This window comes from Grus americana, chromosome 25 (genome assembly GCF_028858705.1).
Source record: "Grus americana isolate bGruAme1 chromosome 25, bGruAme1.mat, whole genome shotgun sequence".
NCBI lineage: Eukaryota > Metazoa > Chordata > Aves > Gruiformes > Gruidae > Grus > Grus americana.
In genome coordinates, this window is record NC_072876.1 from 7,055,704 (window position 1) to 7,079,861 (window position 24,158).

General features: G+C 63.9%; 2 protein-coding genes across 12 annotated transcripts; one reads left to right on the forward strand and one right to left on the reverse strand.

The window, feature by feature from the left end:
- Positions 1-11,515: 11,515 nt before the first annotated feature.
- HMGA1 (high mobility group AT-hook 1) lies at positions 11,516-20,821 on the forward strand. 11 transcript variants are annotated; one of them, XM_054804268.1, is made up of 6 exons: positions 11,516-11,624; positions 11,847-12,000; positions 16,800-16,905; positions 17,749-17,889; positions 18,324-18,378; positions 19,679-20,821. In XM_054804268.1, exons 3-6 carry the CDS (start codon positions 16,804-16,806, stop codon positions 20,443-20,445), a joined length of 1,065 nt encoding a protein of 354 aa, XP_054660243.1. In that variant the 5' UTR covers positions 11,516-11,624; positions 11,847-12,000; positions 16,800-16,803; the 3' UTR covers positions 20,446-20,821. The 11 variants fall into 11 exon arrangements, with proteins under 11 accessions (XP_054660243.1, XP_054660242.1, XP_054660249.1 ...); XM_054804267.1 differs by lacking the exon at positions 11,516-11,624 and having other exon boundaries at positions 11,709-12,000; XM_054804274.1 differs by lacking the exon at positions 11,516-11,624 and having other exon boundaries at positions 11,709-12,000; positions 18,324-18,374; positions 19,676-20,821.
- Positions 20,822-20,844: 23 nt separating this feature from the next.
- SMIM29 (small integral membrane protein 29) lies at positions 20,845-23,296 on the reverse strand. The gene is made up of 5 exons (XM_054804280.1): positions 23,236-23,296; positions 22,348-22,520; positions 22,235-22,260; positions 22,056-22,161; positions 20,845-21,643 (listed from the first exon to the last, which is right to left on the reverse strand). The coding sequence occupies exons 2-5, from the start codon at positions 22,456-22,458 to the stop codon at positions 21,581-21,583; spliced, it is 306 nt and encodes a 101-aa protein (XP_054660255.1). The 5' UTR covers positions 22,459-22,520; positions 23,236-23,296; the 3' UTR covers positions 20,845-21,580.
- Positions 23,297-24,158: the final 862 nt, after the last annotated feature.

Below are 24,158 nucleotides of genomic sequence, written 5' to 3' on the forward strand. Positions count from 1 at the left end.
ACCACCAAGTAGTCAAGGCCGGCACAGATTTGCCTTTGCAAGAGTAATTATGTTCCTCATTGATTGGGTGCTTCAATGAGAGGGGCTGCACCCAGAAGGGCCCCCCCAGCCGGTATCGGTGTGTCCCCCTCCCCGTGCAAGAAAGCGGCTTTAGGAAAAGGCTCGGTGCCATGCTACGGGGGGAGCTGCCGGCCGCGAAGGAGCTCACTTCTGAGCAGCGTTTTGGGGCAGCAAGGGCCCCGTGTCCCCAGCCCAGGGCCCCGCTCGTGGCACAGAGTGGCATCACCTCAGCCTGGCAGCAGCCGGGGAGCACGGAGCGGCCTCCCCACGGCAGTGCTTTTCTCCTTTGCTTGCATCGGCTCAGCACGAGCTGCTGGCGGTGGCTTTGCTGAAGCGACAGCAAGTGAAGCCGCAGCCCTTGCGGGGTGCTTGGAGGCACTGCACCCGGAAATTTAGGGTCAGTGCCATCAGCTGAAGATGCTTTTATTACTGAGAGAACAGCTTCCCACCGAGAAACTGTTCTGACCTAGCTATTAAAATTAACTAATAAAAAATTCTCACCCATAAACCGATCAATTCCCAGGCAGTAAGTCAAGCCCCTGCTCAGGCCAGGCTCACACGGGAGGTTCTGGCACCCAGATGTGCCCGGCAGCACCCAGGCACCAAACCCCCAGGGCAGGCGGGTCTGGGGGCTGCTGGCGTGGAGGGGACATGTCCCCAGCCACTGGCAGGGTGCACTGGGGCACACGGGGACAGCCACACTGAAGCAGAGCCCCCAGCCTGGTGACAAAGGGGTCCTTTAACTGCCACCGCTCGGGGACCAGTTGATGCCCGAGCAGCAGCACGCGTTTAATTACTCCCATCTTGTCCGGTACAGTATGAGCTGTAATAAAACACGGCCCAGATTTCACGGTTCCTCACACCATAAGCCAATTTAAAAAAAAAAAAAAAAAAAAAAAGCCTTTGCCACCAAGCCTGCTGCCAGCAGCCAAAGTTTGCCCCGAGCCAGGCGCTCCGGCCATGCCAGGGCAGCGCAGCTCCTTGTACCCTGGGCGGGGGGTCCCGGGGTGGGGGGGGGGCTCCCATGTGCTGCCTATAGCGGGGTCCAGCAAAGCCCCCGTCCCCTGGGACAAGAGGGGAGATGAAGGCAGCTGCATCGCTCAGCTCCGAGGGCTCTCGGCAGCAAGGAAGGAGAGGAGGGGGCTGCGGGGTCCCAGGGGAGAGAGCACCCCAGCTGCAGGGGATGGGATTTACCAGGAGGGGGGCTTGGCACAGTGGGCTGGTGTTCACTGAGCAATGAGAAACGATCTGGAGAAATCTGTGCAGCAAGGATCAAGAGCCAGTCTCGGCCAGGGCCGGGAGCGGTGACGAATGGGTCCCAGGGGAGCACTGCCAGCCCCCAGGACCCCCAGCCGGGCTCACGGGCTGCACCACAGCCACGCTCCCCGCACCAGCGCTCCAGTCCCAAATCTGGACTCAGCATCTCACATCCCCGACTTCTGGCAAAAGCCTCCAGTGCCTTCCTGTGGCGGCCGTCCTCACTGCAGCCGTGCGGCAGGACGGATCCAGCCACACCGGGCTCCCTTCAGGCCGGGGGGAAAGGGAGGAAGGTGTTTGGGACAATTTGCTAATTTGCTGGCCTAACATCCCACGCACACATGGCCGCGGTGGGGACCGTCCCCTCCTGCCCCACGTGCAAAAGGTGTTGCACAGTGTGAGCACGCAGGTCCCACACAACTGGTCTCCCGTGACCCTTGTGCAGCAGGTGAAATGCAAGTCATGTCCTCACCCCCCCCCAGGAGCCTTCCCTAAATCTCCAGTGAAAATCCCCCTTCCCAGCCGATGCCCCCCCAAGGATGCTGTGGGGCAGGGACCCCCCAGGTAGCCATTAAATACCTCCTCCTATTTCAGGGCGATGTGTGGGTGCTGGCCGGGGGCGGGCTGGTTCAGGGGGGTTCTCCCTCCACAGGGACCCTGGGGCTTCTCCTCGGGAACGGGAACGCTGCTGTCCTCCCCCAGCTCCGAGTCATGCCGAGCCGCCCCCCAGCCTGTGCCATCGTGACACTCCGCTTCGAGGGGAGACACGCACGCACCTCCACCTCGTTTGGCTTCAGCACCTACATGCAGATTAGCAGTTGCTAAGCGAGCAATTAATCAGGCCCCAGAGCTGGCTGGGAAGGTGGGTGACAGCCTTGCAAACTCCCACCGAGCTGCTCCCGTGATGGATGGGGGGGACCGGAGCACGCGAGAAGCCTCCTGCCCCCCGCAATGAGCCGTGAAGGCAGCAGGTGCCGTGCGGGACCCCCCTCCCACAGCCCGCTTCCCCCCGCAGTGGGTTTGAGACACGGAGGGGTGGGATGCTCAGCCCCACGGCAGCTTCCAGCCTTGTGGAAACTCCCCCAGCCCCTCGCCCCTTCCCTTCGTGACCCCCCCAGCTCCCCCGCTCGCACGTCTGTGCCGTTTGAAAGACGACCCCCTGGCATCGCCGGGCAGCGCTCGGGCCAGGCGCCGCGTAACCGGAGCCGGGAACGACTGGTGACCACCCGGCCCGTTATAGCCGGCCCTAATCCTCTGACCGGGCTGGATGTCACGTCCCCCCCCCCAGGGATGGACAAGCCACATCGCAGGGTCAGGGACACACCACGTGCCTGGGTGTCCCCTGCTAGGGACAGACCCGCTGCCCCTGCAGCCCTTGGGGGCCAAGGCAAGGAGCCTGTGAGGGCTCAGCCCCGCAGCCGGGGTCACCAGCATCCCCTGTCCATCCCCTCCCCAGGGGACAAAGCAAGCCCCCACGGGGACTGCCATGGGCAGGCTGCCTGCTGGGAGAGGCAGGGACATGTTCTAGCCCTGCTCAGCGCCACACACCCCCAGAACCATCCTGCTCCCCAGAGAGGGACGCTGAGACTCACCATGGGGACAGGCAGGGGAAGGATGCAAAGCCGGGCAGGGCAGGGTGCAGGGCAGGGCTGGCTCCTGCCCACTCTGCCTTTGAGGGGCAGGGACCAGCTGCCGGTGCAGCCCCCGTTCACACCTCTGTGGGCTCCCAGCTGGGCTCAATCCGCTGCTCCCACAGCCGCAGCCCCAAGCTGGGTGCAGCCAGCCTGGCTGGAGCACGCCCAGCAGCACCCACGTGTGGGCTGTGCTGAGCACCAGGACACCCAGATCCCTTTCCAGCCGCAGTGCAATCGGCCCCTTGCGTGCCTCAGTTTCCCCTGGCTGCAGAAGGATGGGTGCCCCCACCCCACAGCTCCAAGGTGACACTCCCTTTGCTCCAGCAGGTCCGACCCGCAGGGAGGACACAGCCCTCGGGTGACCCGCACCCCACGGCAGCGTGCGCCCACCCCACGGGGAAGGAGGGCCCTGGGCAGGGTTTCCCCCTCCTCAGCCCGCCCCGCTGCCAGAAGCGCTTCCCATTAGGTGGCAGAGGGAGCCGGGCTGGCACCCCCGGTGCAGGTGGGCAAGCGCGGATCAGCCCCCGCAGCCCCAGGGGACGAGGCCACTGGCACTGGGGCCACCAGCTCGGTGGGCACACAGGCTTTCCTTCCACCAGAAAACAGTTTTCCAGCCCCAAAACCCCACTTTGGCAAGGTGGGGGTGTGTTGACCCCAGGAAAACCTGCCAGCTACCTCTCGGGACACTCTGTCCCACCAGCCCTGCTGCCTCTCGGGTCATTTATTGACCCATAAGGTGCTGCACCCGCTGCCCACCAGCACCCATCTCCCTCAAAGCCTGCTAATTAAACACCCCAGCCCATGGAGGGGGACACGAGTCACAGCATCCGCAGCAGAGACCAGGGCTGCTCCAGCTCCCTCCTCTACACCAGCAGCCAGCTTGGCCCCGTTCCCCGTCCCGTCACCTCCGGCATCGCCTGCTCCTCCCGTTTCCCTGCCTCTGCGGTCACCCTGGGCCCCCCATGCCGGCGGAGCGGGGGACGCTGCCAGCGGCTGAGTCACGCGTGACCACCACCTGAGTCACCGGGATGGAGGGAAGTCCCTCGGTCCCCGATGCTTTTCCAACCGGAGCTGAGTAAAAGGGAAAGTGTCAAGGAATTTGGCTGGGAAAAATGTTTTCTTGGAGCCCCGACAAGGAGCAGCCTCTCCACCGCGTCCCCTTTGCCACAGTGAACTCGGGGCCGCCAGCAGTGAGCGCAACCCGGGGCAAACAAGTACCCGGTGCCTGCATCCACATGCACGCACGTGCACAGGGGCAGCGCCGGGGACAGCCCCCCTGGGGGGGTGGATGTGGAAGGACAGCAAGCGGCAGCAGATCTGGACACGACCATCCCCTGAGCTGGGTCTTCTGTCCCAGAGGTACCAGGGATGCAGCTGATGAGTGTCCCCTGGGATGCTGCCCCGGGTGGGAGGATGAGCTCCGGACGTGCCCCCACACAAAACTGGGTGCCCACCAGGGACAGCTCAGGGTGCCGGCTGGGGAGCGGGGGTCTCCTTCCCCATCACATGGGGCTTGTGGAGACCCCAGGGGACAGAGGAGCCAGCCCTTTGACTGGGCAGGGCAGGGAAAACACGTCCCCTGTCCTTTGCACCGCACGTCCCCCATCCCCTTACACCGCACGTCCTCCAGCCCCCTGCAAGCCCCTGGCAGCATGTCCCCCTGCCCATTGCCACACATGTCCTCCGGCCCCTTGCACCGTGTGTCCCCGGTCCCTTGCGGCACCTCCCTGTTGCATTTCCCCTGCACCCCCCGCCGAGAGGCTGCCGGCTGCCGCCAGCTTCTTTGCTGCCCTGTTTAGTTTTGATGTGCCACTTGCAATAAAATACCTTGATTAAAAAAACCGAAGGCAGCCAGACTCCCCTGCGAGCCAGACAGCAAGTCCTCAATTAATGACCCTTCACATTCTCTTCCGCCGCGTTCCTCCGTTAATGATTTACAGCGGTTCCTCCCCGGCCCTGTTACCCCCCTTTGCTAGCCCCCAGCCCCGGGAGGGGCTGCACAGGGAAAGGGGGCTCCAGCGAGGGCCCGCAGGTATTTCTCACCTGCTGCACATGCCCTGGGTGCCCCCGGGGAGGACTGGGGAGCGATGGTGGGGAGCTCTTGGTCTGCTGAGGATGAGGAGCCCCAGGGTGAGGAAGGTGCTGGACCCCGACCTTGGAGCCTTGCACGGGGGCTCCCGCAGGCACGGGGACAGCACATGGCTCCGTTCCTGGTGGTCCCCTGATTTATGCCACCCCTTTTCTAGCAGGAGCGATGTGATGCAGGACCCTGCCTCAGCTGGCGGCCGCCCACCACCCACCTGAGCCCCAACACACTCGGTGCACATGTTCCAAAATGTGGGGGGAGCCGGGAACAGGCTGGAGCTGCCCCCCCAGCAGCCCCAGGCTTTGTGCTCCGGCAGGCAGCCCCGAGGAGGTTTCATGTTACTGGGAAACTGGGATGGCGGGATGTTCCCGGGGCAGCCCCGCAGACAAAAGGCCATTGTGCACCGCAGCCATGGCTGCAGCCCGGAGCATCCCAGCTCCCCTGCCCGGACCAGAGCCGAGCTGCACACCCCAGGCCCCGGAGGTGACACGGCCAGCGGCCAAGCAGCCTGCTGGACACTGAGCGGCTCCCCAAAGATAGTGGGATGCTCCACCTTGGGGTGCTCGAGCCAAAGCAGCCCCCCCTGCACACCCCCTTCCCCATCCTGCTGACAGCAGCACCCAAAATACATCCTCGCCATCCCAGGGAGCGGGAGAGGCACACGCTGGGCTCAGGCGGGTAAACCGGACGCGGGTGCAGCCGAGCAGGGGTGACAGGCAGGGACACATCCCCATGGGCGCTGCAGGTCAGGGCATGCAGGCAGGGGGGGCTGCCTGGGCACGGCAGGAGCGTCCCTGCCTGAGCCAGAGCCGCTTTCCAGCCCCACCGGCTCATCCTGCTCGCCCTGCGCCGTGTGGGCTGCCGCGGCTCAGCCAGTGCTCTCCCAAGCTATGTGCTGGGGGTTACACACGTGTTGACACGTATGGGGTTATACATTACAGCCCAGGCACGCGGAGCCCAGGGCAGTGAGCCCCTCCAAGCCCGGCTCCTGCTGGCAGGGGATTAAAAGCAAATCGCAATTTTTGTGTAAAGAAGGGGGGAATTAAACCTGGCTTCTGGGATCGAGGCGGGATGAAGCCTGAGCCTCACAGCGTGGAAGGCAGCACCTCAGCACCCAAGGGCGCTCAGCATCCCCGAAGCCAGGTTTTGTAGGGACTGTGAATAGAGGAAGGATGAGACACGGTGTGCGTGGGGACAGGGACAAGTCGGTGGTCACTCTGGCTGATCAGGGCGTCGGGGGCCCATGCCTGCCCCCAGCCTCTGTCCCCTCCATCAGGGAAGATGCGCCATGGGCATGGAGGTGGCTTCTCCTCTGGTTTCTCTGGAACGGCTGCAGCTGCCTCATGCCGCAGACAAGCAGACAAGCTCTCCTCAAAATCCCCAGCTCCCAGAGTCAGGGGATCTGGCCCCCATCGCCTCCCAGTTGCAAACACAAAACGCCATGTCCAGCAGCATGGCTGGAGGGGCAGGTCGGGGCGGACGCCCGGCAAGCACCCGTCGGCGCTGGGACCAGCCTCGTGACTCTCCGCCCAGGCGGCCAAGCCGTCCCAGGGGTGACTTCCCAGCAGAGCTTTCAAAACAAGACAGCACCTGACATGCTTGGCTTGGTCCAGGCAGATTTGGCCACTTCTTTCCAGGCACAAAGGGCACCCACACTCCTCGTCAGCCCGGGCCCCTCGACACTGGAGAGCTGGGACAGACATAAGGCAGAATTTTGCCTTCCTTCCCCTCCAACTTTTCCCCACAGCAGGCTCCACAGAGACCCACGCACACCCACAGCAGCCCTTTTCCCCTCACACCCCCCACCCCCGATTTCCACCCCATTTCCCCCTGGGTGTGGATGGGGGGCAGGCGCTCAGCAACCCGCACGCCTTGGCCCCGTACCACCCTCCAACAGCAAGCAGAGGAGCTGGTTGCCAGAAATATCTTTTCCTGGGGGCTAATTATTGATTGCAGCCAGTAATAAATATTTCAGCAGGGATTTGCACGCAAGCGCCGAGGTTACAGCAGTGGAGGAGGGATGGGTCTCGTGTGCCCCGCTCCACTACTGCCTCTCCTGCATGGACCTGGGCAAGTCGCTCTGCTTTTTGGAGGAAGGAGAAGTATTTCTTCTTGTCTGCAGGAAACTCTTCAGGACATGGTGAATCTCAGGAAAGCCCTTCCCCAGGGCTGTGGTCTCAGGAAGCTCCACATCAGAGATGTCCTCCCAGGAGGAGTTCAGCCCTGTGCCGCCTTGAGAAAGTCAGAAACATGGAGCACGGCAAATGTGATGCAAGAATTAATGAGAGGAGTTAATCATCTTGGACCCATCTGCAGAGCCTTCCTGCTTGTGCAGCCATCACTTACCTTGCAGAGAAAGAGCAGAAATGGGTGGAAACGTGGGGGTCTCCACTCATGCCTGCAGCAACCGGAGGGACGCTGGGTCCCGCAGTGCCACGACCGTTGCTCCCAGTCATCAGAGCTCAAACTCCTGCGCTGGAAGAGACGGACACAACCAAAGCAGTAAGCCCAGCCCTGGGTCAGCCCTTGCTGCTGTCCTGCCCGGCCTCGGGCACCTCCTAAGCCTGAGATGTGTGGTCCCGGCTAAGACACGTCCCCTCCCTGAGGACACCAGGAGCATCCGAGAGGCTGCACGGCAAGGGGCTCCTGTATGCGGAGGAGCCAAATACATGTTCCCCTGCCCGCGTCAACCCAAGGATGCTGAAATAAGAAAACTCAGCTTCAGAGTGAGACGGGTCCTGCCTGTGGCTTTGCATTTTGCAAAACCACTTGTGCAGAAGGAAGATCTTCAGCAAACGCTCCTCACGATGCAGCCGGGGACCAGGGCGATGCATGGGGATGCTCCAGGCACAGCATGAAACCTCCCTGGCCAGCAAAATCCCAGCGATGCTGAGTAAAGGCACCGGAGAGGGACACGGTGCACCCCAAGCACTGGGCCAGACACTAACATGGGTGAAACGTGCTCTTCACCTGACCTCAAACAAGTCACACCACCTCTGATCCGCACGTTTCCCCATCTGTGAAATGAGGGTAACGACACCTGTCTCTGCAAGGCCCAGAACCACGCGGATTAATTAACTGTTGTTCAAGAAGGCTTTGGAGGTGACAAACACACCACGCTTTTAATTAGTCGGGTAGCCCTTCCAATTACCCAACAACCTGGGCTGAGATTTTTTTCCAGAGCTGCCTTAGAGGATCTGCTTTCCCCTTTCCCAGGGAAATTAGCAGGAATTAGGCACCCAAATCCCGAACGCAGCTTTGCGGGGCTCGGTGGCAGTCACCGGGATGCGGGGCAGGACAGAGCGAGATGTTCTCCCCCCGGGGCCACCCTCCAGCCCCTACATTCCCCCCCCCCGCCCAAGGAAGCTGTGTTTCGGGGCAGACGATCGGCGCCTGCAGTTTTGCAGAGCCCTGCTGAGCCGAAGGAGCAGGGAATGATTTCAAGCACCTTTTCAGGGGACCTTTCTGTGGCGGCACAGCTTTTCCCAAGCGCTGGGCACCCATTTCTCCATCAGATCTCCTCCCACATCTGCAGCACATGCATCCCACATGCATCAGCGTGTCCTGCAAACCCGGGGCTCGCGCTCTCAAAAGCGGCAGCATTAAGCCTATAATTTATCAGGTGATTTAGGAATTTGTCCCCGGAATAGGGCTACAGGAAAATACTGCCCTGGTGAGTGCTAAATCTACTCGGTGGGTGAGAAGGAAGAAGCTGTTTAATCAAATTAAAAGGACTGTTTCGGGGTGGGTCGGGGCTGTTTGGCCGCATGGGGCTTCATCAATGGGGCCGTCGGGAGACAAAGCCGGGAGGGGAAACAAAGGCCCCGTCCCCTCCTGCCATGGCCGGCCAGCCCCGCAACTGGGGACATCCCTGCCTGCGTCCCCGCGGCTTTCCCGGCTCGTTTGGCTCACCGGGATAACGTGGGGCAGCACCGCTCGGTGCGATGCCGACCCTGGCACAGCACAGGCTGCTCCTCCACATCCTGCGTTGGGGGGAAAAAATAAATCACTTCTTGTTTCACTATTTCCAGCCATTTTCACTTTGTGGTCTTGCTGCAGAACTGAACTGCAGGTTGTGGGAACCTCACCGGTCCTGCTCCCAAATCCGCACCGGCCGCAGGCTTTAACTGCGGGAAAAGCCAACCCCTGGCTTTAACTCGGGAAAACTGCAAAAACAAAAGTGAAAATTATCTTCCTGGACCAAAATCCTGGCCACAGCACTGAGCTCTGCTCAGATCCCAGCAGCCTCACACCACTCTGCATCTCACCTCGCCGCATGGGCATCGCCCCCACACAAATTTCTTTCTATTTAAAGTGGGGGGCTCTCCCCCACAGCCCCCTCCCTGCGGGTGCAGGCCTCACTGCCATGCACTGCCAGGGTATTTCTGAAATCCCCTGGGTCCTCCCGTCCTGGCAAACACACTCGGAGCACCAAACAAATCCTATTTCCCAAAATCCCAATTTTCCCCCCACTTTCCCCCACTGCACACAGTCGTGTGCTGGTTTCCCATCTGGGCTTTGCTCCCGGGAGCATCTCACTGCTGCTTTTTAGTTTCTGGGGACCACTGCAGCACTATTTAGCTTTAAAGACCAAGCGGTCACCCCATGGGTGAACCCAGCTCGGGGAGGCTCCGATGGGCTTGGCAAGCGGGGAATTGCCAAAAGTTTCAGGGATCAAAGCAAGAAGGAGCAGCCCCGGTTGTTCGCAGCTCTCCGGTTACAGCCATTCACTGCCACCGCAGAATAAATAACGAGTGATATTAATAACAGCGAGCCTCTGCCAGGGACAGAAACCAAATTCCTTGCCAGGCTCATGGCAAAGCGGGGAAGCCTGAGCACGGCCACGGGCAGGGCTGGGGCTGCTGCAGGCAGAAGGCACCCCGGCACCTCCAAGCCCAGGCAGGGCTGCCTGCAGCTGGGGGGACATTGATTTTAGGAAGAAAAGAGAAAAAAAAAAAAAAAGATGCTCAGGGTCTGCAAGCACCACCTTGCCTGGATGCAAGGCCCTTGGGCGGAGGAGACCCACCACCACCACAGGGTCAGGGACCCACGGCCGGGCTCAGCCCCAAAACACAGTGGTGCAAGCAGGGTGATGCCTGCAGGTTTTGCAGGCATTTGAAATCAGCTCAGCCTCTTACAGGGTGTTTTCCCCCCTTCTTTGCTTTCATTTTTTAATCGTCAGAAAGGGACACTGCTTTGATTGTGCTTTAGTCTGGGGAATTTGCAGGGGATTTTAAAAATCCAAATAACAACTAGCAAAAACAGTGCCACAAGTCTTGCTCGGCTTGATTTGTTTCTTTCTACAGCATAAATCTTCCCCGCTGAAGAAGTTTTGCGTGTGCAGATATTGATACTTCAAAGCTTCACTTTTTTAAAGGTGCTTTTTTTAACAAAGACATGCTTGAAATCCAGCATCAGCCAAAGTCCAGCTCCAAGTTTCAACCCTTAGTGTCAGGATCATCAAAAGCACTTAAATCGGAGTTTCCATTAAATTTGTGATCGGAGTTTCCACATGAGTTTGGGGGAATTTGGCACAGTCCCATCACTGAGAAGATGCTGACCTCTGGATTTCCTTGTATCCCCTCAAAAAAACCCACCACGAGCTCCCAAAGGCCTGACATGCCTTGGAAAAACTTGCCCCTGACGCAAGGGGGGGTCTGGGTTTTGGGGTACCTACCTGGAGAGCTGATCTCGCCTCCTATTCCAGAGTGACCTCAACCACTTCCAAAAACAGATCACAGGAATTCAGAATAAAGCTCTTTTACTGCAGACCAAGCCCACCGCCTGCTTAAACCCCAGGAGAGCCTCAGGGCTGCTCGCCAGCTCCCAAAACCCCACGGCGCTGAGCCGTGCAGGACTTGCTTCCACACCGGCCTCCCATTTCTGCAGTGGTGCTGCAATGAAAAATAAGATAAAATAAAGTAAAATAAAATAAAATAAAAATCGTGACAAAACCCGGCCGGCCCTGGGCTGCCCCAGGGATGGAGCACCCACTGGTGGTGCCTCAGATGGGGACCAGAGGCTCTTTTGGGGGGGGGGGGGGGGTTAACGTGACAGGGAGGCAGCGAAAGGAAAGGGCATCGTGCTTTGCCCACCGGTGCTGGACCCAGTGCACGGCACAGCCCCGGTCGGTGCTTGCCCCCACGGGGATGCCAAACCCCTCCACGCCAGCCCAAAACTGCCCCGGGGGGAGGGGGGGGGCGGGGGGGCAGCTGGAGCTTTACCCAGCGGCGAGGCCAGGTCGGGGGCACTGCGGGGTACCCGCGCCCCCCAGCCAGGACCATCCCCGGAGCATCCCGGGGGGTGGGGGGGGGTCCTCTCCATCCTCCCCCGGCGCTGCCTCCACCCGCCCCCGGGGAGACCCTCCGCCAGCCCCGGGGGGAGCCGGGGGGAGCCGCCGCCGCCCGCCCGCCGCAGCCCTTTGAACGGACCTATCGCTCCCGGCCCCGCCGCCGCCCGCCCCCGGCCGTGATGCAGCCCGGCTCCTCCTCTCCCCGCTCCGCAAGGCTGGAAGCTCCCCTTAGCCTGTTTGCCCTTATTTAATTTCGAGTGTGATTTTGCTATTTTTAGCAGCTGGATCCCCTCCAGTAAGGCTGGGAGCTCGCTCCTTCCCCCCCCCTCTCCCCCCCCTCCCCCCCCCCCATTTTTTTTCCTCGCTCCCTGCAAATGATTTTGACCCAGCTTCCTTCCTCCTGGAGCAATTTTTTTTTCCCCTCTCTCTTTATTATTTATATAAATAAGAGGGGGGCCTGGCTGAGCTGTGGATGCGTGTGTGAGTCGCAGCCTCTCTCTCTGCCTTCTCCTTTCAGATCCGCATTTGCGAGCAGCAGCAGCCGCCGGGAGGGGGGGGTTTAATTCGCTTCACAACACAGACACGCCAGGAAAAAAAAAAAAAAACAAAAAACCAAACCCCACCACCCAAAACCACCACCCCAAGCACCCAGCTCCGAGATCAAGCTGACTGTGAGTGCCGGCCTTCCTCTTTCCTTTCTGCTCCGGGGGGTGCGGGGGAGGGCCGGGGGGTGCTGGGGGGGCCCGGGGCTCTGCTCCCCCCCTCCCCGCATGCTGTGCACGATCGCCCCCGGTTTGCTCGGTATTTGCAAGGACGCGCGTGTGCGTGCGGCGGGTCGGCTCTGCAATGCCTCTCTTTATTATTCTTGTTATTAATTATTGTTATTAATAGGGCGATGCACCTGGCGGGGCTGCCCGGGCTGTGGGGAGGCGGGGGGGTGGGGGGGGGACCGCGGGCCCCCGGTGCCGGCAGCTCCCGGCGCGGCGGGACTTTTCCTCCGCTTACTCGGTTTCGGGTGATGCAAACGCCCCGCACCGCCGGGGGGGCCCCACGGCCGCGGGGTGCAGCCCCCGCCCCGGCCGCCGGCTGTGGGCACCCCCCGTGCCCGGGCTCGCAGGGTGCGTGGGGGTCGGTGCAAGGTGCGTGGGGCCCGGCGTAGGGCGCGCGGGGTCGGGACCATGCGTGGGGATGGGACCGCGCAAGGTGCGTGGGGCCGCGGCCGGTGCATGGGCGTGGGATCAGGACCCGTGCGTGGGGCTGGGACCGTGCAAGGGGCCAGGCCAAGGATGGGGCGGGGGGGGGAACACACAGGTCGGTGCAAAGTTGCAGTGCTGGGGCTCAGCTGGCCCCCCCACACCCCCACCCCGGACAGTGCCCACGCTGCGAGAGCGTGGGGCCCCGCACCCCACAGCCCCTGCACCCAGCCCTTCCCGGCGGGGGGTGATGCCACACCGAGCTGGCTCCGCCCGGGGTTTTATTGTACCCCGCAGGACAGGGGCTTCACAAAGCGTGTGATGGTGCCCTTCCTGCCTCTTGTCTTTCTCCCCCACCTCCCTCCTTCCTTTCTTTTATCACTTCCTTTTATTATGCATGCCCAGGAAGGAAAGGGGGGTGGACTTTCCTTAATAGCAGGCCTGGGGGGGCTTCAAAGCAGCCCCATGGAGGACTTGTCCTCATGAGGAGCCGCGCACATCCCTTCCCAGCCCTCGCACCCCTGCCGAACAGGCTCTTCAACTTCTGCTCCACTATTTCTTCCCCTCCTCCCTCTCCCGTCCTCCCTCTGCCAGGAGGTGCGGCCGGGATCCTTCTCCAGCTGCAATCAGGCTAGATTTCCTGGGCGTGAAGAGATTTTTTTTCTTTTTTTTTTTTTTTTTTTAAGATCTAAGCCACCGCCTTGTCTCCCTGCTTCTCCTGGGCTGGTTTGTTTAATCTAAGAGTAGGTGGCCGGAGCGAGGGATTTATGGGGTTATTTGCACGGAGTGCTGTAAGCCAGTGCGGATGGGTGGGGGGAGGCAGGAGCAGGCCCAGGGCAGCGAGGAGCATCGCTCCGAGGGGCCAGGTTGCCCTTTTGCAACCCAACCATCGCTTGTGCAAGAGGTGGCTGCTGAGAATGGCCCAGCTCGTGTCGTGGAGCAGAGGGAGCCGATGGGGCTGGGGGAGGAGAGTCCGGCGGCTCACCATCCGTAGGGATGGAGAGGGGAGGAGTTTTTCATCCCCCAACTCCATCGATCGAGAGGCAGATGTAGCCCCTCCACCTCCAAACCTTGCAGAGATTTATCTCTCCCAGCCTGGGGGAGCCCGGCAGTCCCCTGCCCTCATGTCTGACCGATTCCTCCCTGCGTGGAAAGGTTTCTCTCTCGGCTGCTTCCTTTCCTCCATGGCAACACAGCTGCTCCCTCCCTCCTATACGGCTTTGATGCATGTGAGCGGGACCAGAGCCGCTTCCCGCAGTGTGCCCAGCATCGTCCCGCGGGCTCGGGGCGCTCCCAGGGCCGGGCAGGTGCCGCCAAGCCGGGGAGCATCACGCCGAGCCGAGGCCGCTCTTGGGAAGAGGAGTGTGGGGTGGGAAGGTGCTGGGGAGGGGGAGAGGGGCATCCCCCATCTCCCGCCTGGGCATCCCCCTCTTCATCCCCCTCTGCCGGAGTGGGGCACGGAGCCCCTGGCCCCTGGGACGTTGCCCGTCCTTTCCCCAGCACCAACAGCTTTGCGGCAGCAAGCTCTGGCTCGGGGGGCTGTACCCCGTGGTGTCCCCACGGCGGGGACGGTCCCCTCGGCATCCCTGGCTGGAGCCGCCGTGTGGGGCCCGTGCCCGGCCCCGGCGGGGCGGAGGGGAGCGCAGCAGGGTGGGGGCCGTACTGGGCCCATCTGTCTCCAGCTACGGGCGAGGGTACGGCACTGCGTTTCCCCAACCAAGATTGACTTAGAAAGAGACAGACCCTGGTGAGCTGGCCGGCGTTTTTCTTTCCCAAACCTAAACCATACTTTTTTTTTAAGAAACTCCTTGAAGGGCTCTGGGATGCTGTGAGTAATATTTTCGGGGTGTTTACATGACAGCATGGTTTCTGTCTCAAAAAAAAAAAAAAAAAGAATCCGAGGGTGGTTTTTGTTGTTGTTGTTTTGCACTCGTGAGTCACTTCCAGAGGGGAGCGGGAGTTGGCGCGTGTTTTTTAAAAAGCCTCGAAGGTCTGAGCGTGGCTCCTCTCACCGCACCTCTCATGCATACCTGCTCCAGCTGCCCCGATGGGCTCAGTTTCCCCGGGGGGGGCTCAGCACCCCAGCTGCCCCCCGCTCTCCCTGGTAGCGCTGTCCCAGCTGCTCTAACACCATCCAAACTGAAACCAGTTGTTCCAAACTAAGCGTTACTAACCTGGTAGGCAAAGGTAGGAAGAGTGCCCCCGCCCTTGCACGCAGACCGGGCACACAACCTTGCACCTGCAGGAGAAGCCGGGCCAGGGGGCTGCCGTGCTCCGGAGACGTGGGTTAGACCCGGGGCAGGGGCACAAGGACCGTGCCTGGAGGGAGAGGTGGCCCAGGGGCGTTGCACCACCCACCCCAGAGCAACACCCGTGATTTTCTAGCTGGGTCTCCCAGGCAGCTCCAAGCCCCGCGCTTGCAGGCAGCGAGACCGGGACGCTGCTCTCGCAGCCCTGTTTCTGCTGGGGAACATCACGTCGCCGCTCTGCGCAGCAGCCCCCTCTCTGCATGGCCACAGTCGCCCGACCGAGAAGCAGAGCCGGTGCCCTGCGCTCGGGGTCACGGGTAAGCGCCAGGGCTGTGGTAGCGATCCCGCTCCCTTCCAGCCCAGAGCCCATCCTCCTGGCTCCTGGGCTGGGAGCTGGGTGTGGAACCGGCCCCACAGCTCTGGAAAAGCAAGTTTTCCCTGCGCCCCTGGGGAAGCATCAAGGCGGAGAGGGGAAGATGGAACCTCTTCCTCCACGGGATTTCCCCATGAGCGAGGAAAGCCATGCAGCCCTTTGGGATGCGCACGGGGCAGGGGATGACCTGGCACCCCAGGACAAGTGACGAGTGGTGCCCGTCCCTAAACCCAGCCGGGGGGGCAGGAGCAGGGTCAGGGGTGCAGCACCCCACCCTGGGTGCAGCAGTGCCGGGTGTTGAGGTGGGGGTGCTGGAGGAGGGCCGCAGGAGCCTGCACCTCCCTTCCGGGGCACTGGGACCCCCGTGGGGATGCCCGGAGGCCCCCGGTGCCATGCCACCGCTCATCCTGTTCCAACTTGCCGGTGCTGACAGCATGTCTGGGATTTAAAGGGCTCCAGATTAAATCTGGAGCCGCTCTGCTCCTTCTGGGGAAAGGAGATGGGCTGTGGGAAGGACTGGCTGAGCTGCCGCTCCCCAAATGCCTGCTGGGGACCCTGGGAGCTGGCTTAGCACCGGGGCACTGGCTAATTCAGCGGGGGGGTGTGTGCCATGGGCTTGGGGCAGGACCCCTTTGCTCCCCAGCCAGTGCCAGGAGGATGGAGGTTGCATCCCCGGGAGGGATGCAGCTGCAAACCTACCATGGGGGAAGGCAGGGAGCAGGGACGGGTGAGATGAGGAGGTCTGAGCACCCAGAGCCTCGCCCAGCCGGTGCGAGAGCAGCAGCCACCACGTGGGGCTGGTCATTAGGGCCATGAGAGCGGGGAGCAGCACCAGCACCCCATTGCCAGAGTCCGGCCCCACAGCCTCAGACACGTTGCTCCATCCCCGTGCATCAGCGCTGGCCTGGGCTCTTTGCACCGGAGCATCGCCGCGAGGCACCGGCGGGGAGCAGCTGTGCGAGGGGATGCACAGTGGGGACTGGCACGGGCCAAAGGTCTGTTTGCGGAAGGGACGCGGCTGCAGCAGGGGCGGTTTTGCAGATACCGTCTTTGCAGCAGCAGGAGGAAGGGTTGCGCCTGCCCGAGGTGCTCTGCGTTTCTGGGGCAGAAAATCCCTGCACCCCACAGCGAGGTGCTGCCCAATGGGCTCAAGGGGTTAAAAAATACAGGTGAGGGTCTCTTCTAGGCATAGCTCGTCGTGATGCTTTTGGCTTCTCCACCGCGGGCACCCCGGCAGTGCCCTGGGCACGGGCTGGTCCCTGCTCCGCACCCGGAGAGCAGCAGTATGCGGGCGAGCCTCCAGGAAGGGCTGGGGTGGGGCAGAAGCCGCTCATTTCAGCTGAATTTTAATTTTAGGAGGCACTCTCAGAGGGGGGACCCTGCTCATTGTCACCTCCTGCCCCTGCTGATACCCCACCGGCCACCCCCAGCCCCACAGAGGGGCCAGGTGGCAGCTGGGGGTACCAAGCATCCTTACCGGGGGGGCAGGGGCACGGCCGGGCTGGGGGGCTCCGCTCGTCCCTCGCAGCCCCGTGAGTCACTTCGTGGCCCCCCAGCACCTGGGGCGAGGGTGGGGGGAACGGCACCGGCTGGCCTGGTGAGCCATCACTGACCAACCTTCCTCCCTCCCCGCTCCTCCTCACCGCTGCCGGCAGGACAATGAGCGAATCCGGCACCAAATCCAGCCAGCCCCTGGCCTCCAAGGGGGAGAAGGACGTGTCGGAGAAGAGGGGCCGGGGGCGGCCCAGGAAGAAGCCGCAGGTATGTAGGGTCCCCTGGGAGGAACGGGGGGGGGGGGGGGGGGCACCCCACTGGGCAGCTGTGCCCGCAGCGATGCCCACGAGGGCCAGGCACCCCCAGGCTGCGGGGCAGCGGGAACCCCCCCCCCTCGCACCCAGGCAGGGGTGGGGATGCCCACCGTGCAGCCCTCATTACCTCCCTAAGGGCTGCAAACCCCTCCTGGGGGGCTTCACAGCCCCCCCCGGCCCTGCAACACCCCAGAGCTCCTCCACTGCCAGGGAGGGGCTGGAGACCCCCCCTTGCTCCCCCCCCCCCCCGGGCTGCGGCTGAACGGGCTAATTAAAGCCCCATTAGCAAAAGCTGCTCAGAGGGATAAGATGCTGCCGGAGCCTTTGTGGTGCCAACTCCGCCCTCCCCCCCCCCGCCCCCCCGGGGCAGGTGAGGTTTGTGCACCCCATTTTCCCACAGAACAGGCGATTTGTGCTTCCCCGACGCTTTGCCCGGCAGCAGCACTGACAGCGAGCCGGGGTCCGGGGCTGAGCAACCCGCGGGGACCGTCCGGCTAAGCCGAGTGATTTAATGCCAGGGCGGGACGGGTCACGTACGTGCCTGGCTGAAGGACGTGTGGGAGCCTGTGCCTGGTGCCCGACCGCTGATCCCAGTGCAACCAGTGCTCCCAGTACCGCTCATGCTCCCAGTACCACGTGCAAGAGCATCCCTGCCCCAGTGGGGTCTGCTGGGCAGAATGGGGCTCCCAGCCCAGAGCATCTTGGGGTGCACTGCTGCACCGGGAGCCACTCCAGGCCTGCATCCCTCCCTGGGGACCCCCAGTCTGCAGCGACCCCCCCTCTGCTCTCCCTCCAGCAGGAGCCCAGCGAGGCCCCGACCCCCAAGAGACCCCGCGGACGGCCGAAGGGCAGTAAAAACAAGGCCACCCCGAAAGGCAGGGTAGGTGGCCGGGGACGGGGGCTGCTCCGGCCAAGCAGCCGTGCACTGGGACAACAGGTCTGTTTTGAGCTCAATTATAGACAATTCGGGGCAGATGTACCCGGGGGGGGGGAGGGGAGGCTCGGGGGGGGGCGCTCGGTGCTGCCCCCAGGGAAGGTGGGCAGGGGGAGCCAGGGACCGCGCGTGTCAGTGTGCGGACACCCGTGATAAACCTGTTTGCAAAACGCGCGACTCACATCCTGCACCCGCCTTGTGAGTCACGGGGCCGGGGTGTCCCGGGGCTGGAAGCTGGTGGGGAGGGGGTCCGGGGGGGGCTGGCTGCAGCCCCAGGCTGTAGCCGCCAGGGAGATGCCACTGGGGTGATGAATTCGGCAGTCGTGGGTGGCAGGAAGGGGAACGCTCCCCCCCCCCCGGCAGCATCCTGGGGACGAGGGGATGGCCCCAGCCTGACAAAAATGTCTTTTTTTTTTTTTTTTTTTTCTTTTGCTCAGAAAGCCACAGTCACACCAGGGAGAAAACCTCGAGGCCGACCCAAAAAATCAGTGAGTGGGCTTCTCCCTTCCTCCTCCCCTGGCAGGGTGCTGGGCACTTTGGGGGCACGGCAGCCCCCAGCTGTCCCAGGCGTGGGGGAGCTGCTGCCGGGTTGGAGAGCAGAGCGGTGTGAACAAGGGGACACAGCGCGGCATGGGACGGGCTCTGAGCCCAGCCATGCTGTGCCCCGGCACGGGGGGTGCTGAGCCATCCCGGCCCCCCCGCCCCGTTCCTGGGAGCGGCGTGTGGGAGGCAGCTGGTCCTGCCCCCCCCGGCGTGCTGGCACACGCCTGTCCTGGTGCCCGCTGCGTCACTGGCACAGCGTTCCCACAGCCTGCGTGCGCAGGAAACCCCCTCTGCTCCCACACACGTGGCCACCCGCTTATTTTGTGCTTCCCCTCCGCCATTTCATTCCGTCCCCCCTCTCCCCCTTCCCACCTTGGTTTGCAGCCCCCGGGAGCTCAGGCAGCGGCCGAGCACCCATAAGCATCACCCAGACGGCTGGAAGCAAGTCTCCTCTCCCTTCCCGGCGCGCACATCCCACTGTCCCCAGGAGCTGCCACCAGGCACCGGGACACACGAGCCACCAAGAGCATCCTCACAGTGTGGCGGCTCTGCCCCACGCGGGGTCTTGCCCTGTCCCCAGCCAGAACTGCAAACCAGGGGGGGTCACATCCCGGGGTCTCCTGCACCCCCCCGTGACAACGCCATGGCACCAGGGGCTGTTTTGGGGGCCCCAGGGCAGGGAGCCGTTCGGCGGGTGGGACTGAGCCGGTCCCATGCCGGTGGGGCCGTGCCGGGGACACCGCGTCCCGCTTTGGCAGCTGCTGGCTGCGGTGGCTTTTTTTATGAATGAAGCGGGAGGAAGCGGGGGCCGGTGCTGACTCACGCTCACACTCAGCCCTGACTCACCGCCGCGATGCTCACGGCCACCCCAGCGTGCGGTGCCGGACATGGACACCGGTCCTGCCACCACCGGCTCCGCCCCCCAGCCCCCGGCAACGGGGAACACGGCAGCGGCGCTGGGCACCGCGCTCGGGCACTTGCAGGGTGTGCGTGCACCGGGGTGCGTGGCTCCCCCCGCCTCGCTGCCAGCCTGCCCGGGTGGGGTGGGGGGGGTCTTACCTGGGATTTAACCCGTGACGGTTAAACCTGGAGCAAGGGCCAGTGCCCAAATCCAGGAGGGCGCTGGTGCCTCGGTTTCCCTCTTTGCACAAGGGGCGTGATGTGCCTGGTCAGCCCTTCATCCAGAGATGACGGGGGGTGTCTGCAGCCCCCGGCACCCCCCGAACCGCACTCCCTTGCCTTGCAGCAGCAGGACGAGGAGGAGGTGAACATTTCCCAGGAGTCATCCGAGGAGGAGCAGTGAAACCTCCCGAACCGGCGCTACCTCATCGCCCGACGGTCCCGCGTCCTCAGCGCCCGGGGGAGAGGGACGGGGAGAAACCCACTGCGCCGCCCTGGCTTTTTCCTCCTCCCTCCTCCGCTCCTTCCTCACCCTCAGACAACGGCAGCACTGGAAAATGGCCCGACCCGGGCGGCCCCTGCAGCCCCACGCCTGGGGGGCACCCGCCCCGGCTCCCCCCTCTCCCCAGCGCTGGGTTTCACTGGCAAAGGGGGTGTCTGGCAGAGAGCCGGGGCTGGGACCCCCCCACCTTTGCTGCCCCCCCCCCCAATGCAGTGATCTCACCCATCCAAAGCGGGTGCTGGTTGCCCCCGCCCCCAGCACCGGGCTTTGCACCGGAGCCTCTGCAGGGAAGAGACAGGGGGTCAAGGCGAGACCCCCCAAATGCATTAGACCTTTGCTCTGGCCTGCTGCTACCCTGGGCAACCCCCCCCGTGTCCCCCCCAGTCCTGGGCGACTGCAGTGTGCGTGGGAGAGCAGCTCCCACGGCGATGCCGGGGCTCAGTGCCCGTCCCTGGGGGTGCCTGTCCCTGGGGGTGCCTGTCCCTGGGGGTGCCCAAGTGGGGCCAGCTCGGGGCGGCGCTCTCCTCATAGCTTCTGGTATATATATTTTTTTTAGTACTTTTTTTTTCCTTTCATTCACAACTACCTCTGGATATTTAAGTTCCACTCTCTGAACTCACAGATGTGCTGCTGCTGTGCCGGCTGCCGGGGCATCGTTGGCTCGGTGTTTTCTTTCTCGGGGTGTCGCTAGGGGCTGCGGGGTATTTTTTTCCCTCCCCTTTTTTGGGCTTTTTTTTTTTTAATATTTTAAGGTCTGGGTTGCTCTGCTGCTCCAAGGGATAGAGGCTGGCAGGGCGGTGGGGTGGGGGGACTGCGGGATGCTCCCCCCACCATGCCACCCCCTGCACAACGGTTGCAGCAGGACTGGAGGTCGGTGCCAGGTGGCCCCGGTGGGGAAAAATTGGGGTTTGGGTTTTTTTTCTGGTCCACTGTTAACGACCTTTTGGTTTCCTATTTGCAGTTACTTGAATAAAACATTTTATGGATGTTTGACGCCTCTGCCCTGGACTCTGGCTGGGGTCCAGCCCCTGGCGGGGGGGGAGCAGGATTTCTCCGTGCAGGGAGAGCCCGTGGGCACGGAGCGGCCGCTCCGCTCGGTACCTTCTCCACAGGGACGTCCATGCTGGGGCCATCCAGCCATCCTCTGCGGGGACGGACAGGAACTGCCGATGGAAACAGAAACAGGCAAAACCCCGCTGCCCCCCAAACTCCCATGCTCGGTGCCTTTTTATTACCAATCCGAGTCACGGTGCTGCCGAGGCAGGGACGCGTGATGCCAACCGCCGCGACGTCGGGCTGCTCCACGGTCCGGCAGTGTTCATGCTGCTGAAACCCTCCCCGCCCGACACGGGAGGCTCTTGGCCGAATGCAAACGCGTTTATTTGCTGCAGCGCGCGCGGCGCTGCTCCTCTGCGGGCATCCTGCCCCGCGCAGCCGGCAAAGCCCCGGAGCCCGGCTGCTCCCCCGCCAGGGTGCCAGCCCCAGCCGTCCTGCTCGGCGCGTTCTAAGGGGCTTGTGGGGCAGTTCAAGCAAAAAAGTGGCAAAATCGGGCACCGAGGTGGCAGATAACCCGTTATCGTCAGTGCTCGTGGGGTGGGATCACTCCCAGGCAGCGGCCGCCGGCACCGCCACGCTACCGCGGGCACATCCTGCCCTTCCCGGCGGACGGCGAAGGCAGCAGCACCGGTGCTGACACCGTCCTCTCTTGCCTCCTGCGGGCAGGAATCGGCCCCAGCTCTCCGGGCAGCATCAGGACTTCCAGTCCCCCCGCGGGGGCCGATGGGGCGAGGGCCCCCCCCAGCCCGGCACCACCTGCAACAGAGAGCGTGCCCTCAGCACGCCGGGCACGGCAGGGACCCCAGCCCAGACCCCCGCCAGTGCCAGCCAGGGGGGCAAAGGAACCCCGAGAGGCACCAGGGCGGGCGCAGGAGCCCTGGGGTCGCAGGCACTGGCTGCACAGCCCAACCCTCCCCAAAACCTCTGGATTACACCCAAACCCTCGCCCGGCTCCCAGTGCGCGGTGCTCCTTGGGACAGGCTGGCACTGTGGGCTCCGTAACTCGCTGCTGCTTAATGCTAATTTTTCACACAAAAGTAACACAAAAAAACACAAAAGCAATTCCCAGCAGCACCGTGCGCGGCCGGTGAGCGACCCACGCAGCCACCCCGCCCGTACCCCGCCCCAAAACCGAGCTCGTGTCCCCGAAACGTGGCGGCTCACCCACCCGGGCGTCCTCGGCCTCCACCAGCAGCTCCTGCTCGGACTCGTGCAGCTCCTCGGCCGGGTCGTAGCTGTACATGGGCAGCAGCCGGTGGCGCAGGCGGTCAAACCTGGCAGGGGGAGGCGGCTGAGCGGTGACCGGTCCCACACCCCCCAACCCCAGCCCCGCGCCCCTGCGCTCACCTCCGCTTCTTCTGGACGTACATCGCCTGCAAGGAGAGCGGGGCAGGGCGTGAGTGGGCGCAGGGCTCGCGACGGTGTTTGGGCCCCCCCGTCCTGCCCACCCGCCCACTCACCGCGGCCAGGAGGGCGCCCAGGAGGGTGACGAGGAGGAAGGGTCCCAGGACGTAGCCCACCAGCGAGTCGCTCGCCATGCCCGGGGCCGTGGGGGCCGTGGCGTTGCTCATGGCTCAGCGCCGGCTCCTCTCCGCATGGGGACGCGGGGGTCCGGCCCCGCCGGACGGGACGTCTGCGAACCCACAACCGCCCGGTAATAACCCACCGCCCGGTAATACCCGCCTGGTAATGACCACCCGCCCGGTAATGACCACCCGGTAATGACCACCCGGTAATGACCACCCGCCCGGTAATAATAACCCACCGCCTGGACACACCCGCCCGGCACAAACCGCCCGGTACCGACCCCCGGGGCCGGGCAGGGACTGCGGGGGGCCGGTACACGCACCCCAGCCAGGAGGATGCTCCCACGCCCGGGACGCGGCAGAGGGGTGCCCAGCGCGCGGGGAACCGCACTCGGGGCCGGGGGCGGCCGGCGTGGGGGGGTCACCCCGCACACACCCACACCCCCCTCTCTCTCTGTCTCCCCCCCGCACACCCACACACGCCTCCCCCCCCCGTCCCCCCCACACCCACACCCCCCTCCCCCGCCCCCCCCGCAGAGCCGGGGTCGGGGGGGTTCCGCCCCCACGAGGAGGAGGCTCGGGGGACGAGGAATGCGCCAGCGGCCCCTCCACCCCACGCTCTGCCCCCCCCAGCCCCACGCAGGACACTCCGCAGCCCCCCCCGCCCCCTGCACCCCCGTCCCTAATTCTGGCCGCGTTCCGGCCCCCCCCCCCCCCGCTGCATCCCGTCCCGTCCCGCCCGTGCCCCGCTGCCCCCATTGCACCCATTGCCCCCCCCGCGCCCCCCAGCGCATCCCCGCGCGCGGCCCCGCCCCGCCCCACCTGCGCGCGCCGCGCACCGCCCGCACCCGGAACCCGCGCGGCGCGTGACGGGCGGGGCGGGGGGCAGAGGGGCGGGGAAATGGGCGGGGCTTTTCGTGGGCGGGGCGGTGGCAGCGCGGGGCCGACAGGGGGCAGCAGAGACCGGGCGGGGGGGGAGGGGGGAAGGGGAAAGCGAAGGGCACGGGCACGCGGGAAACGGCACGCGGGAGGGGCGGGAAAGAGAAAAGGGCGGGAGGGGCCGCGGGGGGCGCAGGGCAGCGGGGGGGGGGGGCACGGCCGGGCAGCGGGTGCGCACCGGGCACGGGACGGGCGGGCACACGGACCGACCGACACCTGGGGGGGTGGGGGGGGGGATGGACGGACGGACGGACGGATAGAGGGACGGACGGATGGACGGAGCTGCAGGCACAGGCTGAGACGACAGACCCACAGGGGCTGCCATGGGGACCCTGGGACCCCGGGACCCCAGGCAGGGGCTGTGCCGGTGCCACCCACGGCAGAGCCCCGGGCGGCGGCGGGGTCCCAGCCCTGATCCCGGCACACGGCTAAGCCGCTTTGCCCGCACGGCGACCAGATGGCCCAGCTAAGTGGGTCAGGCGGGAGCGGGGGGACAGCGGGGAGCAAGGAGCCCCATTTTGCTTCCCGATAGCTAAAAAAAATGAATAATGAAGTGACATGAGATGAAAGAGAGGAGCCTGGAGATGGCGGAGCTGGGGGGACACGGTCCCCAGTGCCTGGGCTGATGGTGGGACAGGGCTCGGTGCCACCGCAGAGCATCCTGTGCCAGCGGGATGGCAGCGTTGGAGAAAAGCAGCTCCTGCTCTGCAGCCCCCGGGATGAACCTGCCACACAGCCGGGGTCCTCCTCCTCCTGCCTGTACTGCCTGCCTGTCCCCCCTCCCAGCCCAGCGCTGCTGTGCCACG